The sequence below is a fragment of the Dioscorea cayenensis genome, unplaced genomic scaffold (assembly GCF_009730915.1).
Source record: "Dioscorea cayenensis subsp. rotundata cultivar TDr96_F1 unplaced genomic scaffold, TDr96_F1_v2_PseudoChromosome.rev07_lg8_w22 25.fasta BLBR01000101.1, whole genome shotgun sequence".
In the NCBI taxonomy this organism is placed as follows: domain Eukaryota; kingdom Viridiplantae; phylum Streptophyta; class Magnoliopsida; order Dioscoreales; family Dioscoreaceae; genus Dioscorea; species Dioscorea cayenensis.
In genome coordinates this window covers 1-15,515 of record NW_024086492.1, presented here as the reverse complement: position 1 = coordinate 15,515, position 15,515 = coordinate 1, and the positions used below count along the sequence as shown (strand labels likewise).

Sequence of the window (15,515 nt, the reverse complement as noted above, 5' to 3'; positions counted from 1 at the left end):
TTATTTATCTCTGATACCGGTTTTTTGAATAATTTAAAAAATTTTAAAAAATGTATATTTATTGATAATATTTTAAAAAACCTTAATATTAATAAATACAAATCACTAATTATAAAATCTCAATTTTAATTTTAAAATATTTATTTTACTCAATATTAATCAAGTTAAAATTGATTTTTTACAAAATTTCTCCTCAACAAACGATTTGATATTTTTTTTTACTCCAATAAAATACTGTTACACAACTTTGTGCTTTGTGGGACAATAAATTTTTCTAAATGCACAAATAATAATTATTTTTTATGGAACATATATATTTTCAAAAACTGTTTTTGTGTAATGAACCATTTTAAAAGGTTTTTAAAAATTTTTCAATTTTGAGGGTACAAATGTAATTATAATTTTTGATGCACACATCCAAACAGTATGAGGGAATTTTTGTCAAAAAAATAGTTGTAAGGTAATATAATTTTATTTTTAAAATTTTTAAATTATATAAATGAATAGAGTTATGTCATAGTCCTCCAAAGGAAAAATTTAGTTATTTGGTTCAATTTTTAGTTTTAAATTTTTAAAAATATATATTATTCTTAATTATTACACAAAAATTTTTAGACTACTTATATTTCAAAGGGAGGGAGTATTTTTATATGATTCTATTTAATCTTTAAAATGTATTTTTAAATATATAAAACATTCAGACTTATGTCAAATGCAGTTAACATTTAAGGAGAAAACTCATAATATCTATATTTATATAGTTCCATTTTCTCTTCAAAAGAGATTTCCAAGAAAACCTCTTTCCTAAATATGGAAGCTTTTGAGGAGTTTTATACAATTAACTTATTTTGTTTCTTTAGTTTGAGCTATGAAATAATCAAGTCACGGCATCCTCAACATTTTTCATTCCATGATATATATATATATATATATAAACAAAAAACAATGCAAATAAATTCCTCTTATTTTTTTTTAAATTTCATTTTTATTTATTTTAACAAGTGAAATCATATACTCTTTTCGTTCCTTTTTATTGATTAACCGAATTTTACATACCAAAAATTTAGTTATTTCACAAAATTTTGTAAAAAATTAGTTATATTTCTAAAATTAACCATAATTTATATCTACACATTTCTCTCTCACCAACAAGAGAGTTGAATATTAATGTTAGGGGTAATTTTAAAAAAATATAATAAATACTTCTTGATGTAAGAAAATGATTAAAAAGGAACATGGATTTGTGACAGATAAAAAGGAACGGAGGGAGTACATCAAATAAATAAAGTGAAATCATATGCATCAAACAAGGTTTACATCTCGCCCACCGACAAATAATACAAAGAAAACATAAGACATTTATTGAAAATGATTATACATCAGTTAAGTTTTTCGATACCTATTTATCCTAGGATAATCAATATAAAATGGCAAGCGATTAGGTAGCCAAACAAGGAACAATGTTTTCAATCAATGTGAAGGACCTTCTAATTGTCTTCTTAACAACCAATATCATTAGTTGGACTTGGTCCCTCCTCTACCCAATATCTCATAAAAATATTTATGAGCATATACCTCTCTCTCTCTCTCTCTCTCTCTCTCTCTCTCTCTCTCTATATATATATATATATATATATCATCATCATCATCATCATCATCATCATGGTTTAAATTCACATAATTTCCTCACAAACTTATTTAAGCAACTTGGAAGAATAAAAATATGTTAGATTTAGTAGTTGTCTTTTAATTTTAGTTAAAATTATGAGTAATTAAGCTTAAAAGATTTAATTAGTATTTTAGTAGGGTATATAATTCTTGTTTGTTATTTTTTCTTATTATTTGGTATGGATTTGTTGTTTAATTATTTATTCTTATTTTAAGAAGAAAAAGGAAATGATAAATGTGGACATGTTCAAAAGAAGAATCACTTCCCTTCAAATTCCAACCCATTTAATTTGCCCTCTCATGTTGTGGCTAATGGGATCCCTTCCAAAATGCTTCTCTTATATAACATACCTTCTAGCTTTGTAATGAGATAAAAGATTAAGTTTAGGATATAGTCTTAGAAAATAAGGGTAACTTATTATAGGACCATTAGAGCCTCTCAATCCATATTTTCTTCTTCATTTTTTTTTTCTAAAATTTTGATTTGATTTTCGATTAACCAAATTAACCAAATGCACATGCTAAGCCCTCTATATGCATATATTATAGATTATTTATTTTCCTTTCGGTCTTTATAAACATGTATCTATCAAAGAATACGAAAAAAAACATCCAATACTTGATCTATAGAGATGAGCCGATCCAATATCACTTCATCTCTTCTCTACAAGTGAATACTCGATATAAAAGAATTTGTATGACACTTCTTTTCAAGCGAAAAGTTGAATATATTTGATCAATCAACCATCTTGGAAAAAAATCGATGAGACATTTTCTTATACTTCAAGTGCGGTAAGTTCCCGAGTCTTGTGTGATTTTTTTTTATTTTAGAATCAATTAAAATGAAAGGGAATGTCTGCTCACATAGTTTCAATATGAGACTAATATTTGGAGATACAATAGAGATCTTACAGTTTATATATCAAATAATGTTCTATATTAATATATAATCAGAAAATATGAGGATCATTAAATATACCATTCTTTTATTTTTTTTTCAATTATTTTTAGTAAAGATTTTGGACCAATTTCTATAGAGATTCTTTTTTATTTCCTTATGTTTGCCTTCTATATTTTGGCCAATAAAATGTGTGTGTATATATATACACCGGTATAAAATTCAGAATCTTACATATGTATCATTGTATATATTTCAAAAGTATAATTTGATTATCACAAAATTAATAAAACTACAACTAGCACATATTTCTCAACCATCATAAACAAAAGAGGGGGAACAACAAAAGGTAAATCTAACATTAGAGAATATTTAAATGCAAGCTTCCGGCGTTAGTTTCAGTTTTTTTCCCCCAATTTATGCACATGTCTAAGCACTAAAATTTATTTTCAAAATCTTAAATCTAAAACATCTTTGGAAAAAAACCCTTAACTGAAAATCAACTATTAAGAGTAGGAGTATCAACCCTTGGCTTTATGCACTCACTACATAAGAAGAATAAAAGATTGGTAATAGAGTTAACCAAACAACTAAGATGAATGTTTTGTGTTCTTGCACAAAGACAAAGGTGAAATCTAATCTAATCTTAGTTGCACTTTATGTATTGCTCTGTTTGATTTTTTCAATTTGCCGAGTATCATAAAAAAGAAAATTTCAAAGACAGCCAAAAGAGAAAATTTTACAACTCTAGAGCTAGAAATTGAATAATTCATGAACAGAATACACAGAGTTCACAACTACATTGAAAAACACATGACTGATATTTAAAGCTCACCATCACTAGGCTGGAGCAGGAAGGGTCTCCGCCGGAAAATCTTCATACCCAGTAATTCCTGTGATTCTGATCCGAGTGTTTGGCTGAAAAAAATAAAAAAAAATTCGATCTTCTTTACCAACCAAAGTTATATCTATGTATAACATGTAGGTTCTAGTTCATAATAAATCATCAGAAATTACCTGGCGGTGGCCGATATTTCTTCTATAGTTCTTCTTCTTTTTATACTTGAACACAATAACTTTACGGTTCAGGCCCTGCATTGAAGTGAAAATAACATGTAAGTTGCTTAATAAGACTGGAAAGAAAAGTTTTTCACTGTTGGAAGAGGGTTACCTGTTCCTCAACTACAGCATGGACGGCAGCATTTGTGACCACTGGCTCTCCAATGTATGCCTTGGTTCTGGTTCCGACCAGTAAAACCTTGTTTAGAACAATCTGCAAAGAAAACTCAAGAGTTGAAATCAAACAATAGATTGCATTTGACAACTGGGAAAAAAAGCAGCAGTAGTCCTTATCAAATAAAATTCATTGTTTACTAATTAAGTTACAAAGTTTATCAAGGGCAAAGCATTAATGCAGTGCCTCACAAAGACATATTAGCATGCAGAGAGGGACAATGCTTTATAATTCACATGCAGGACACAGCAAATGAATGTCGACTGCATTTTTGCGCACTAAACTAGAGTTGCAGACCAATTTGGCCCACATAGCCTGGACAAATATTGACATTAACCACCCAAAAAGATTCCATAGAATAGGTTGTGCCAAAAACATGAGAAGCAAAACAACACAAAGTGAGAGCCTAATATTTTAAAAAAGAATATCACATTAAGACTATGGCCACATTGGTGTTTCTCAAGACAAGACTATATAGGTATTCATGCTGAACTGGGAAACAAGCAGAGGTCCAAAGGAGCATTGCTTATAAAAGCAAGATATATTAAAGAAGAGACAAACAAATCCTGAAAGACATATAGTGGAAAAGGTCACAGTAATGCATGCAAATAGTGGTTGAGGCAAAAAGAAAAAAATTCTATGCTATCTAGTTCTATTCGTCAATGAGCTTCAGAGTATCTCAATCATTGCTGGATAACTTTTAGAACCAAAAGATCCCATCTTCAATATAACAAGAACAGAAGGTTTGCTGACGGCATCCCCAGAAAGGAGACAAAAAAGATTTCAAACAAAATCCGCTGCCACAATAACATTTGACAAGCTGTTCAAATTCATATTTCTGCAGGCCTCCTTGAACTCTCTAGCCTAAAGTAAGTGTATTCCAATGTATAGCAGTAATGCATCTGAAAGAAGTAATGCATAACTCGTTCCTAAGAAAAGTAAACATATTCTTCATGTCATCGAACTTACTCTCACCGGAATATGGGCAGCAAATCTAGTATATTAAACACTTCAAGCACATCAATCTTGAACTTATCACAAAAGTATCTCTTGAAGAACAAATTTCCAAGTACATAAGCACCTCAGCCTACATACTAAATCTACATCCAATTCCCACAACCAATTCCACTCTTCAATATTGCTTCTAGCCTTCACAAACCAATCCTTGTGACTCAGCAAAGAGTAAACTCAGACTTTTCATGTATAGATAAATCTTGTTCAAAGATAAAAGACTTCCAATTAAGCAGTGGAAAATGTCTCCAACAAATTTAGCACCAACATTTTCCTTGGACGTCAACTAGCAAAATAAATTCTCTAATTGTGGTTCCAATGATGACAGGAAAATATTGGCTTCTAATTCTAATAAGATGCCATTGATGCACTGTACAACAATTCTAATAAGCATTAACACCACTTATAATACAACATAAATATTAAGCAATGCAACAAACTAAAGAAAGGGAAGGCATATCACTAACCTTGTCATTGACATTAGCTCCTTTGAGTCTCTGTGTGTAGATAAACCTTCCTGGGAAGACGATATACTGGCGAGAACCAACCTAATATTTGAGAGAAAAACAAAGCCAACATCATATACCCATATAATTATGGCTTGACACTAAGATTCCCAAGAAATAAAAGTAAATAAAATTGCAAAAACCACAGATTGATTTTTCTTTAAGTTCTTCTGAAATAGACCAACAGAACGCATCAGAAGGAAAAGAAAAAAACAGTAATTAAAGTATAAAAAAAAAATGAAATGAAATGAAATTGATGAAAAGGAAAAACATAGAATTTTTATGATGCATTTTACTTCAATAGCTCATAAATCTCACATTCTTTATCCTAACGAAAAGCAAGAAAACATCTCTCCTTCCTACTAAAATGATAACGGTTTTGTGTTAAATGATACAGAACTATTAAAATTCTCATAAATTCAGAAAGTTTGCAATCATAACCACAAAACAATCACAATCTAATCAATTTAAGAAATTATACATAAAATTCCACACATTCAGCATTCAAAAATATTAAAAAACCATTTCTTGTATATATATCATAGTAAAAAGTCCCAACAATGCAAAAGCGAAGAAGGTAGAAGCAAACACTTAATAGTCAAAATCCATCAAAGCAGGGCAAAAAAGACAAAGAAATGCATCTCCTTTTGAGCCTCACCATCACAACCGCGAACACATCCTCCGGCTTGCCCTTCGCATCACTAGCCAACGAAGCTTCAATCTGAACCTCCACAGGCTCAGGCTCCGGGGGCTTCTCGTCGACCTCCAAAGCCTCAGGAGCCACCGAAAGCTTCCATCTCTGGCTAAAGATCCGAAGAGGAGAAGAGGGAGATGATGGGAGGGCAAGGAGACGATTGGAGTGGGATCTGGATAGAAAAAGAGGGTTGAAAGAAGGGAATTGAATCTTGGGAGTGAGTTTAATGGCGGAAGACGGCGAGGCGAAGGCGCCGAGAGTGGAAGCCATTGATGCTCTCGAAGCTTAGCTTTCTCTTCTTCTTCAAGGGCTATCCGCTCAGATAATGTTGTCAATTTTGCGTTTTCATCCCTCTCTGTTAGAATTTTACTTGCAACTCCTTTTGGCATGGGGGCAACTATTTTTGAGATTTTTAGAAGGGGTAATATGTAAAAACGGCTTTGGGATTTGGAGGTAAAAATGCAATTTTAGTCTCTGTAATATAATTGGAAATGCATTTTGGTTTTCAAAAATAAAAAATTGTTTATTTTAAAACAATTTTGTGCATAATTCTAGAACAATTCATGCAGCAAAAACAGAGGGAAAAAATAATAGCTTAGTTGACAAAAACCATCATCTGAGAACACAGACAGACGGAAAGAAGATAACAATGCACTTGCACTTTATTAATTTAATACAAATAAGAAAAAAATTGTTTGCCCCCATAGAAAACATAGATAAAAAATTACAAATATACCTTCTAAAATTAATACTCAGATGCATAACCCAACAAAAACTTATATTTACTTCTACTTATATAATTCATTAGAAACAAATGAATGTCAGATTTTACTCTTCATCTTATCATCATATCAACATAGTAACAGCAATTATCCATTTTTGTAAAGGCTGTGCAAGCAAACACTAAAAATAACTTCTGATAAATTTATATAGCATCATAACATATTTGATAAACTTATATAGCATCATACCATGTAAAAAAATATATTTGCCTCTATAAAAACCCAAATGCTAATGAAAGAAAAAACAAATCAAAACTTACATGAAACAAATTAGTCTTTGTCTTCTACCTATGGATAGCATGCACATCAAATCACATGAGCTTGCAAGGATAAACAAGTAAATATGTTTTTTTGTGAGGTATATAAACAACTACAGTGTTCCAGGGGGTATAAAAAGTAATTTCAGACTTTCTTATAAACATAAATGACTCCATAGACACTGGTTAACTTCTATCCTTGAGGTAAAACACACCAGGATACAAAAAGATAAATGCAAAACAAGAAGAAACAAACTCCATAATGCTTCTCTTCATTTGTGAACCAGAAGAAATGCAAGAAACTCTGCAACCATTGCAAATTTCAAAGAAGAAAATGAAGCGTTGACTAAAAAAAACTGGCAAAATCACATAATGATCTAAGTTCTGCATTTAGATCAACAGCAAAGCATCTTTGACATTGTCATTTAAGAGAGCCAAAGTTTATGCATACTGGGCAATTGAGATAGATCAGTAGATTTTAATGCCATTCGATACATCTCTCTTAGCTTTTGATTGTCACCTGTTCTACTGGAAACTACTGTCTGAGCAATGTTACCAGGTTTTGCTAGGGCTTCCAGAAATAGATGCAGCAAGCATACTTTTCAGTAGTGCTCGCAACTGATTCAAGAACTTATTTTGGATCTCAGGATCATTGGCATAAGTACCACCTTCATTCTCCACAACCACTTGTCGTCCTTCTAGCAGATGGTGTAGAGCTACTTCGAGCATCTGCAAAAGATGAGCTTTAGATTTCATGTCATTGTAATGAAAAACTTCTTTCTATTTATTCTCCAAGTATTGTTCAAATAAAAATAGCAAGATAAATGAGATCTTTGGACAAAAGACAATATAAGAAAATAAGATTCAATCTGAGTACCAATAAGTATCCTTTTGTCACCATAGATGCTATAACGGGAGAAAGAACATCCACACACAAAGCCACCGTTAGACAATTTTGGAGTCATGCCAAGTCTCAAAATTAGAATCATGTAAAGCACAACCCTAAGGTGTGCGTTGACAATGAAGAAATTGTGGTGTCAAGACATCTAAAACATTACTTTTTTGGAGTATAAGTTCACTGGTTAGAAGTATTTACATAACCACACCGGTGAGAATTGTAAATATTCTGAATACTCCTTTATGCTTAAGTACTAATCAGCTTATTTTTATTTTCGGAAGAAAAAAAACGAAAAGAAACCAACTACAGCCAACCTTCTAGTTATAAATAACCGATGCAACTTGCTCAAAATGTATTTCCCTAATACCACTTTGATATAAAGAAAAACACTGTGTACACTGGTTCAAAAAAATTGGGAATGACATCTCTGTATTCCTCCTATCCTAACCCTCCTACATTCATCATTGCAACCTTTCACCACTTTGATGAAAAATGAAAAAGCACAGCCCACAGACCTCACGGGTGGGTAATGAAAGATTCAAATTGATGGATTAAATAGGCTAGTTAATCATTGAGACACTATATTTTGGTGAAGATTTTTATGGCAACCAGAGAATGCCTAAGCAGACTGCACAATAATCCAGGTGAAGATGATTTAAAAAAATCAAAGAAACTATTCAAATACTATATACAAATTTCTAGACAATATTAAAACAAATTATTTATAAAAATCATCAATTGAAGTCAAGTGAAAAGGTGAAAGCACAAAATTATATGGCAAAACCCAAAAGTTAGAAATAATCTATAAAAGCATGATGATTAAGGCCTTTGTTTAAGTATGAGATTGTGTAAGTTTTATTAACAAGCATGGTTCTACTTTTATTATCGAAAGTGTGTTTGGCTTTTGTAAGTTTTCACTGTTTGTTATTTTGTTGAATGATGGATTTGGATAGGGTAAAGTAAAATGGGATGAGCTAGACCCAATTAAGATTTTGAACTAATCCGTCCTAGAAACCAGGTGGGAAACAATCAGTCAATTACTTCATAGGCAGCTGACCAGTGTTCTAGTCATGAACCAATTACTGCCTAAGCAGCTATCAAGTGGTCTGGGAAGTCAATTAGTACTACAGTGAATCAATGGTTAATACCTAGGTAGTCACATGCTCTAAACCACCTAGGGGCACCTTGACAACACATGTTTTTCTGCATCTCCACGTTTTCAGCACTTGACATGATATAATCTTTTCAAACTAGGAAAGAAATTGAATAAATAAACTCCCTAAATAAAAAAGAAAACATAATTAACCAACATAATAGGAAAATATCATGACTAATGCCTTCTAGCAAGAAAATTAGATTAACAAGTGCAATTTCCAAAAACATGGCATCACTCAGGTCAATAAATTATAAGTGCAAAAACAAGCAATCACAGAAAACAATTATAGCAACAATCAAGTAGTAGGGTTCAAACTAATAACATAACCATGTATAGCACTCATGCTATTAAGACCATTTGCTGTTACGAAAAAAGTTCAGAAAGAACATACCATATTTGAGTGCAATGAACTTGAAAGGCTCAAAGAAAGTGCTGAGAGCTCCATGAGGATACTAAGATACATGATAGAATGTGTCTTCGGACCATAGTAATCTTTCGACTTCTGCCAGTGCTTCTCTGCTAATGAAGCATACCACTTGGCCTTCTGACGAAGGTTGACTTCAGATTTTAAGTGCGTAACTTGTTTCTGATCCAGATCAAGGAATTTCAAACAGAAATCTCTGTGGTAGCAAGCAAGTTGGAAATGAGAAAAAGCAGCCTCTTGTTTGCGTGATTCACCTAAGGATTCATATGTAGACAATGCTTCCCTAAAAGCATCACCAGCTGAAATATCACGCTTTCTCCTTTCCTCAGATTTTCCCTCAATCAATAAAGAATCACTACTTCCACTTTCAAACCCCTCATGTGAGATACCTTCTCTAGCTAGAAGCATCCCAAGCCTCAAGTATGTGTGGGCTAATTGTGTATATACTTCATTTCGTAACAAAGGATCGATTTCATCAACAACAGAATTCAGCTCTGCCTTTGCAGATGCATAATATCTAAGAGATTCAAGGTATTCTAACTTTGCAGTCTTCATGGCTTGCTCATATGCATTCTGAAGTAAAGGATGTCTTTTAAGCTCATCCATCTTGGCCACAAGTTCTTCTGCTAATGCTCTTCGGCCATGACCTAAGTTACAATCAATCAGTATAATATTGGTGTGGTCAGAAACTTCTTTAAACGCTTTTATAGCATCTGCAAATGCAATTTCAGCACTGGTCAAGTTTCGGTTCTCAAGTCTGTATCTTCCTAGTTCATTACATACCCATCCCTTCTTCCTAAGTAGAGGATATAAATCCACTGAAACATTAGGCAACCGATCCATTGCTTTCCTAGCTCCATTGTAACAGTCTATAGCAGCCAACATATTGTACTCCACATCACCAGTCCTAGGACCCTTGAGAAACATAAATATACCTCCATGCCTCACCTTGGATGCATCTTTACCATCAGATGTGAAGCCATCAACTTTAATAGGTTCCATGCTGTCAGCTTTAACACCTTCATCAGTATGCACATAATTACCAACAGCAGATGCCTTGTTAAGATTATAAGTTTTGTTAAAAGTTCCCATATCTCTAATATTATTATAGTCATCATTATCATATTTACTATTATCACTATTATTAATACTATTGTTATTATTTTCTACTCTGCATAACCTGTTGCTATCTTGAGTGTTGCCAAGTAGAGAAAGAGACACGTTCCTTGAATTAGATTTTCTGTTCTGTTTTCTGCCGTGATATGCAGGAACATCTCCACTGCTACTGCTTGCGCTGCTACCACTGCTTGCTCTATCACTCTGGCAACTACAATTTAGTAGATAACAAGTACTGCAATTTTTCTTGTACTGTCCCAACTTTCTCTTTAGCCGTTTCACCTCTCTCACAACTTCATTTGACATATGTAACCCACTTCCTGAAGTTTTTTGTTCCCCTTGTACTGGGATTTCCTTAACCCTTGTTCTATAATATTCTACATACACATCCCCAACAAGCGTCCATGCTTTTGGCCAGAACAAATAGGTTGGGGAGAACTGTCCAGTAAAACCTTCTTCTGAGGGACTAAACTCCAGACTTTCATCACTATCTACTACCAAATTTGCCTTCACTTGACAATCTTTCAAGTTCAGCTGATATGATGTACTACCGACCATGGATGATATAAATTGAGCATCTTCAAGATGCTGAGGCATCGACCCATATATTAAGCATGCTAATTCAACAGCTGTGAGAGCTTGATGCAACTGACCATCATCCTTGTAAGCTTCCCCCAGGGACAAATATGATTCTCCTAATAAAAGAACGAGCTTCCACATCTTGGAATCCATTTTTGATTTTGGGAGCCATTCCCGGATATCACTAACTTCAATACAATCAGCATCACCACATCCACAGAAAGAGCTGTTGGCACGTCTTTCATGAGATCTCAGTCCACTGTCAATCAAGCCCCCTTTTGTGTTTTGCAACTGGCGGTTCCATCTGAGAGATTTGATGGCTTGAGAAACATGGTGTATCGCAGCCAATCTGGATGAGATTGGATCAGTTATAGTTCTTACAACAGGATGGGAAGTTGAAGAAATTGGGCACATAGCCAAGTTGTCATGTGCTTTATAACTGGAAGAACTATCTACAAGATCTCCTGCTTCTGTTGTGGCAGGAACGGTCACATCTTTCGCAATACATGAATCTCTTGCTGTTGCAATTTTACCTTCACCAGTTTTAAAAGGTTCTGTATCTCGGACAGTTGACCCAAATGTTCCCACTGAAAACTCTGAGGATTCATCTTCCAAATCCGTAACAGTAACTTCAGACTCCAGAAGAAAAGATTCTGATGTTATTTCAAGTTCTTCATAGCATTTTAGGATGAGCCTAGCAAACTGTTCATGAGCATATGCACGGACAATCTGCCATAAAGTAAAATTCACAAAAAGCTTAGTCCCCTCCGAAATTCAAGTGAATACAATAGCTGGAAATTGGAACATCAGCATGATAGAAAAGAACCATATACCAGATGATCATGCTCTCTAAGGAAATCCAGACACTTCTTAAAAAATTTGGCACATTTAGCTCTATTATCAGGCGCCTGTAGCAGGAACATCAGAGCATTAAATTCTAAATATGACAGGCTTATATTGTAGATCTGTGGTATGACAAAAGAAAAAAGATTACAAAAATAGCAAATTCATATTACCTTAGAAAGTGATAGTCTATGAGCAACACGGTAGAGAAGAGTCCCCAGAGAAAACAAAGATTCCCTTCTGCCTTTGTGCATTAAGGATTGAAAAGAACTACAACCTTTATCATGATCATCAGTTGAATGGCCTTCAGGTATGACAGATAGATCAAAAAGTTGTATTACATCATCTCCGGCATCTTTTATAAAAGCTGAAATGTAAACAATAAATCATGAAATTAATATATATATTATGTGGGCCACCTGGAGTGTACAATATAAAGACAATAACAAAAGAATAATTTGTCTCTATAAGGACAAAAACAATGAGCTAAACCAATATGTAGTTATTTATATACATGAAAAATAATCATACCCAGTAGGCACCAGGATCTTGTTTGCAATTGTCCTGAAGAAATCTCAAAACCGAAAGCCCATTTTGTTGAACAACTTGTGGATGAAATGCTGGGGTGCCATCCTCTGATATGCCTTTAAGTAGGAATATGTCATCTGTTTTGATAAGCTCATAACCTTGAACAACACCATTTTGATGGTAACATATAGCTAACTCGGGCACACTTGCCATAACATTGTCAAGCCAGGCTTCAAGCCATGTCAATGGTGTCACCTGCCAGAATAAATTAGTTAATGGTAAAAAGCATGCAAAACATCTAGTAAGATGGTCCTTACCTGTCTCGATACATCCCATAAGTGAAGGCTCACGGCAACATATTTCTCATTGCTTAGCAGAAGCAAGTCACTACCCAAAAGCATGCGAAAATTGTGAAATTTCCAAAAACAAAAACCCGGAGAAAACCATTGTACCAACTCTCGAAACTTATCTGATTCTTGGATAGGGCATCTAGACTTTTCACCAGCTTGCGAAGCTTTCCTGATAGGATTATGCCTTCTGCTTTTATGTTTACTCTGTTTGCCACCCCAAAAGAATTTGTCACAATTCCCTTGATTCTGATTACCATTATTATTTCCATCAAAAAATTGGGCTTCACCAACATGTGAACAAGCAGGGGTTACTCGTCCAGGCAAAAATAGTGGAGGTTGATTGCTTTTTCTGCTGGTGAGGTGTGAGTAGGTGGGCAGTCTGACAAGCCTCAGCTCTTACTGAGTGCATTGCAAAGTTCAGAAAATATAGGCGGATCACATCCTTTTGGATTGGCTGGTTTGTTTCCTAAACACCTTATCTCCCTCTTGCACATCAGGGCTAGAAATGAAAAGAGCATAAAATCAGAAGATCAAGCACTAGAAGAAGCATGAAGCATAATTCCTAACTGCCATGGGCCTACCCCTGTATTCAAGATGAGAGTATCTCCAATACGCTGAACAACAATAGATAGCTGAGCTTTTTGAGTAAGGCATTTTTAAAAGATTTGCTTCAAAAATGTCAGCTGGAGCAACGACGTCTAATTCATCACCATACTCAGTAAGGCCAGATACAGCTAGTGCCTCACATTTAGTTGACAAATTTTGATTTACTGGATTACTTTCCCATTGTAATCCTGCAACAACATCAAAATTTTTGGACTTCAACTATATTTAGCAAAATAAGTGTAAATCATGCATTTGCAAAAGAATAACTTCATAAGTCCATGGCGCATATAACATTGAGAGCATCTTGCAAATATCATTACAACATCAAGTTGGAGTTCTCAGCAGGCGAGGCAAAGAGTACAATGGCCCAACATTACCTATTGTTTATAGCATAGAGAACTGCATGTTTAAATGATTAAGCTATACACTAATTTGATGACAGATATACAAGAAAGCAGAGTTTATGACACACCCTTCAACCAACACAGCTCATGAAGAAATTTGTATTGAAAGGGCAACTTGTCAATCTTTCTGCATATCAAAACAGCATGTCATATATGAAAAGTTCCATAACTGAACCCTGAACATATTAAACAAAATCAGAGATTACATTCACCATTTTGCGCATATTGTAGCAGTTCTTGATGAATTCCCAGAAGTTTCCACCTCACACAGTGATTCAATCACATAATCAACAGTAAACCTAAGCCACATTAAAAGGATCTAAATAGAGCAATATACTACAAGTTCACTAGGCGTTCTTATTTTGAAATATGTACGTGGCTGAAGTAAAAAGAAAATGGCTTGACTTGCCCCATCTCAGCTGTTTCTTTATAAAAAAACAGGAGTTGACACTTTACCCGGTTTCCACTTTGCCAAAAATACACTACAATCTTCCAGTTCAAAATGAAAAGTAACAACCACTTCCTCCACTTCCTCACCTCACACAAAAAGCATTGAACAATGTCATTTTACTGTTAAACGAACGCCATAAGTCATTTCCACTAAATGAATGCCATAGGTAATTTCCACTAAATGAACACCAAAAGTGACAACTTCAAAATGTTGTACTTCCTTCAATCAACAAGTGTAATGTCATATCCATTTCTAGCAGAGGGTGACTTCCAATTTACAAGTTAGCGTGCCTAATTCAGCTAATAAATGTCAGAACTCAAGGTTCCCAACTTCCCACACACAAAACTATAAATTAAACAATCATAATTAATAATAAGAAAAAAGATAGATAATTCAAATGTGTCAACTAATTTAAAATGCTCGCTGCTCCAGTAAGCATATCACATCAAAATTCATTTCACAAAGCAACAGTACACGACACAAATATCAATCTTTAACAGAACTAGGGTAAAACCTTCACTGGCTCCGGTAGAGGCTGGGATAACCTTCTCGGAATTCCAGAGAGCAAAGGGAAGCGTATTCAAATCGGTCTCAGCCGGCAGCATCTGGTACCTCGGAGCCCCAATCCTGCACCAAATCAAACCAAAATCAGCAATAAATCAGGAGCAAACCCAAAAACAAGCCATGCCCGAGATGGAGGAGTGGATTACGTCAAGGGGGAGGGGACAAGAAGGGCGGAATGGAAAGCAGGGGCGTCGGTGAGCACAGGAAGTGTGCCGCAGAGAAAACCAACGGCGGGCTTGGGTTTTGCCACCTCCAGCCTCCCCACGCACTGCAGCTCTCCTGCACCATCATCCATGGCGCTCGATCTTTCTCTTTCTCTCGAATTAGGGTTAGGGGTTTCAGGAGGAATTGGATCATCGGAGGACACTGATCGGAGCGTGGAGATGAGCTGTTAACGGTGGATTTTTTTTCCTTTTTGGTCCTCGGAGGGAATCTAGAAGTTTCGAGCTTTTTTTACATAAAAACCCCTAAAGATTGCTGATTTATGACAATACTCTTGTGAAGTCCCTATATAATATATTGTATGATGTGTATAATTGTATTTTT

General features: G+C 34.4%; 2 protein-coding genes across 2 annotated transcripts; both read right to left on the bottom strand.

Moving 5' to 3' along the window:
* Positions 1 to 3,287: 3,287 nt before the first annotated feature.
* Positions 3,288 to 6,323, bottom strand: LOC120253479 (50S ribosomal protein L21, chloroplastic-like). The gene is made up of 5 exons (XM_039261813.1): positions 5,976 to 6,323; positions 5,279 to 5,359; positions 3,738 to 3,839; positions 3,584 to 3,658; positions 3,288 to 3,484 (listed from the first exon to the last, which is right to left on the bottom strand). Exons 1-5 carry the CDS (start codon positions 6,279 to 6,281, stop codon positions 3,407 to 3,409), a joined length of 642 nt encoding a protein of 213 aa, XP_039117747.1. The 5' UTR covers positions 6,282 to 6,323; the 3' UTR covers positions 3,288 to 3,406.
* A 1,075-nt stretch (positions 6,324 to 7,398) lies between these two features.
* Positions 7,399 to 15,298, bottom strand: LOC120253480. The gene is given in 12 exon segments (XM_039261814.1): positions 7,399 to 7,613; positions 7,615 to 7,779; positions 9,496 to 11,952; positions 12,057 to 12,131; positions 12,240 to 12,430; positions 12,597 to 12,849; positions 12,912 to 13,323; positions 13,384 to 13,443; positions 13,527 to 13,585; positions 13,587 to 13,738; positions 14,920 to 15,032; positions 15,116 to 15,298. Coding segments are annotated over 12 exon segments (4,224 nt in total). The 5' UTR covers positions 15,265 to 15,298; the 3' UTR covers positions 7,399 to 7,475.
* Between the last annotated feature and the right edge of the window lie 217 nt (positions 15,299 to 15,515).

Coding starts and splice junctions, on each gene's coding strand:
- LOC120253479 (XM_039261813.1), bottom strand. CDS start 6,281: ATGGCTTCCACTCTCGGCGCCTTCGCCTCGCCGTCTTCCGCCATTAAA. Junction 5,360..5,975: donor ATGTGTTCGCGGTTGTGATG/GTGAGGCTCAAA, acceptor CTCAAATATTAG/GTTGGTTCTCGCCAGTATAT. Junction 3,840..5,278: donor GAGCTAATGTCAATGACAAG/GTTAGTGATATG, acceptor TTTTCTTTGCAG/ATTGTTCTAAACAAGGTTTT.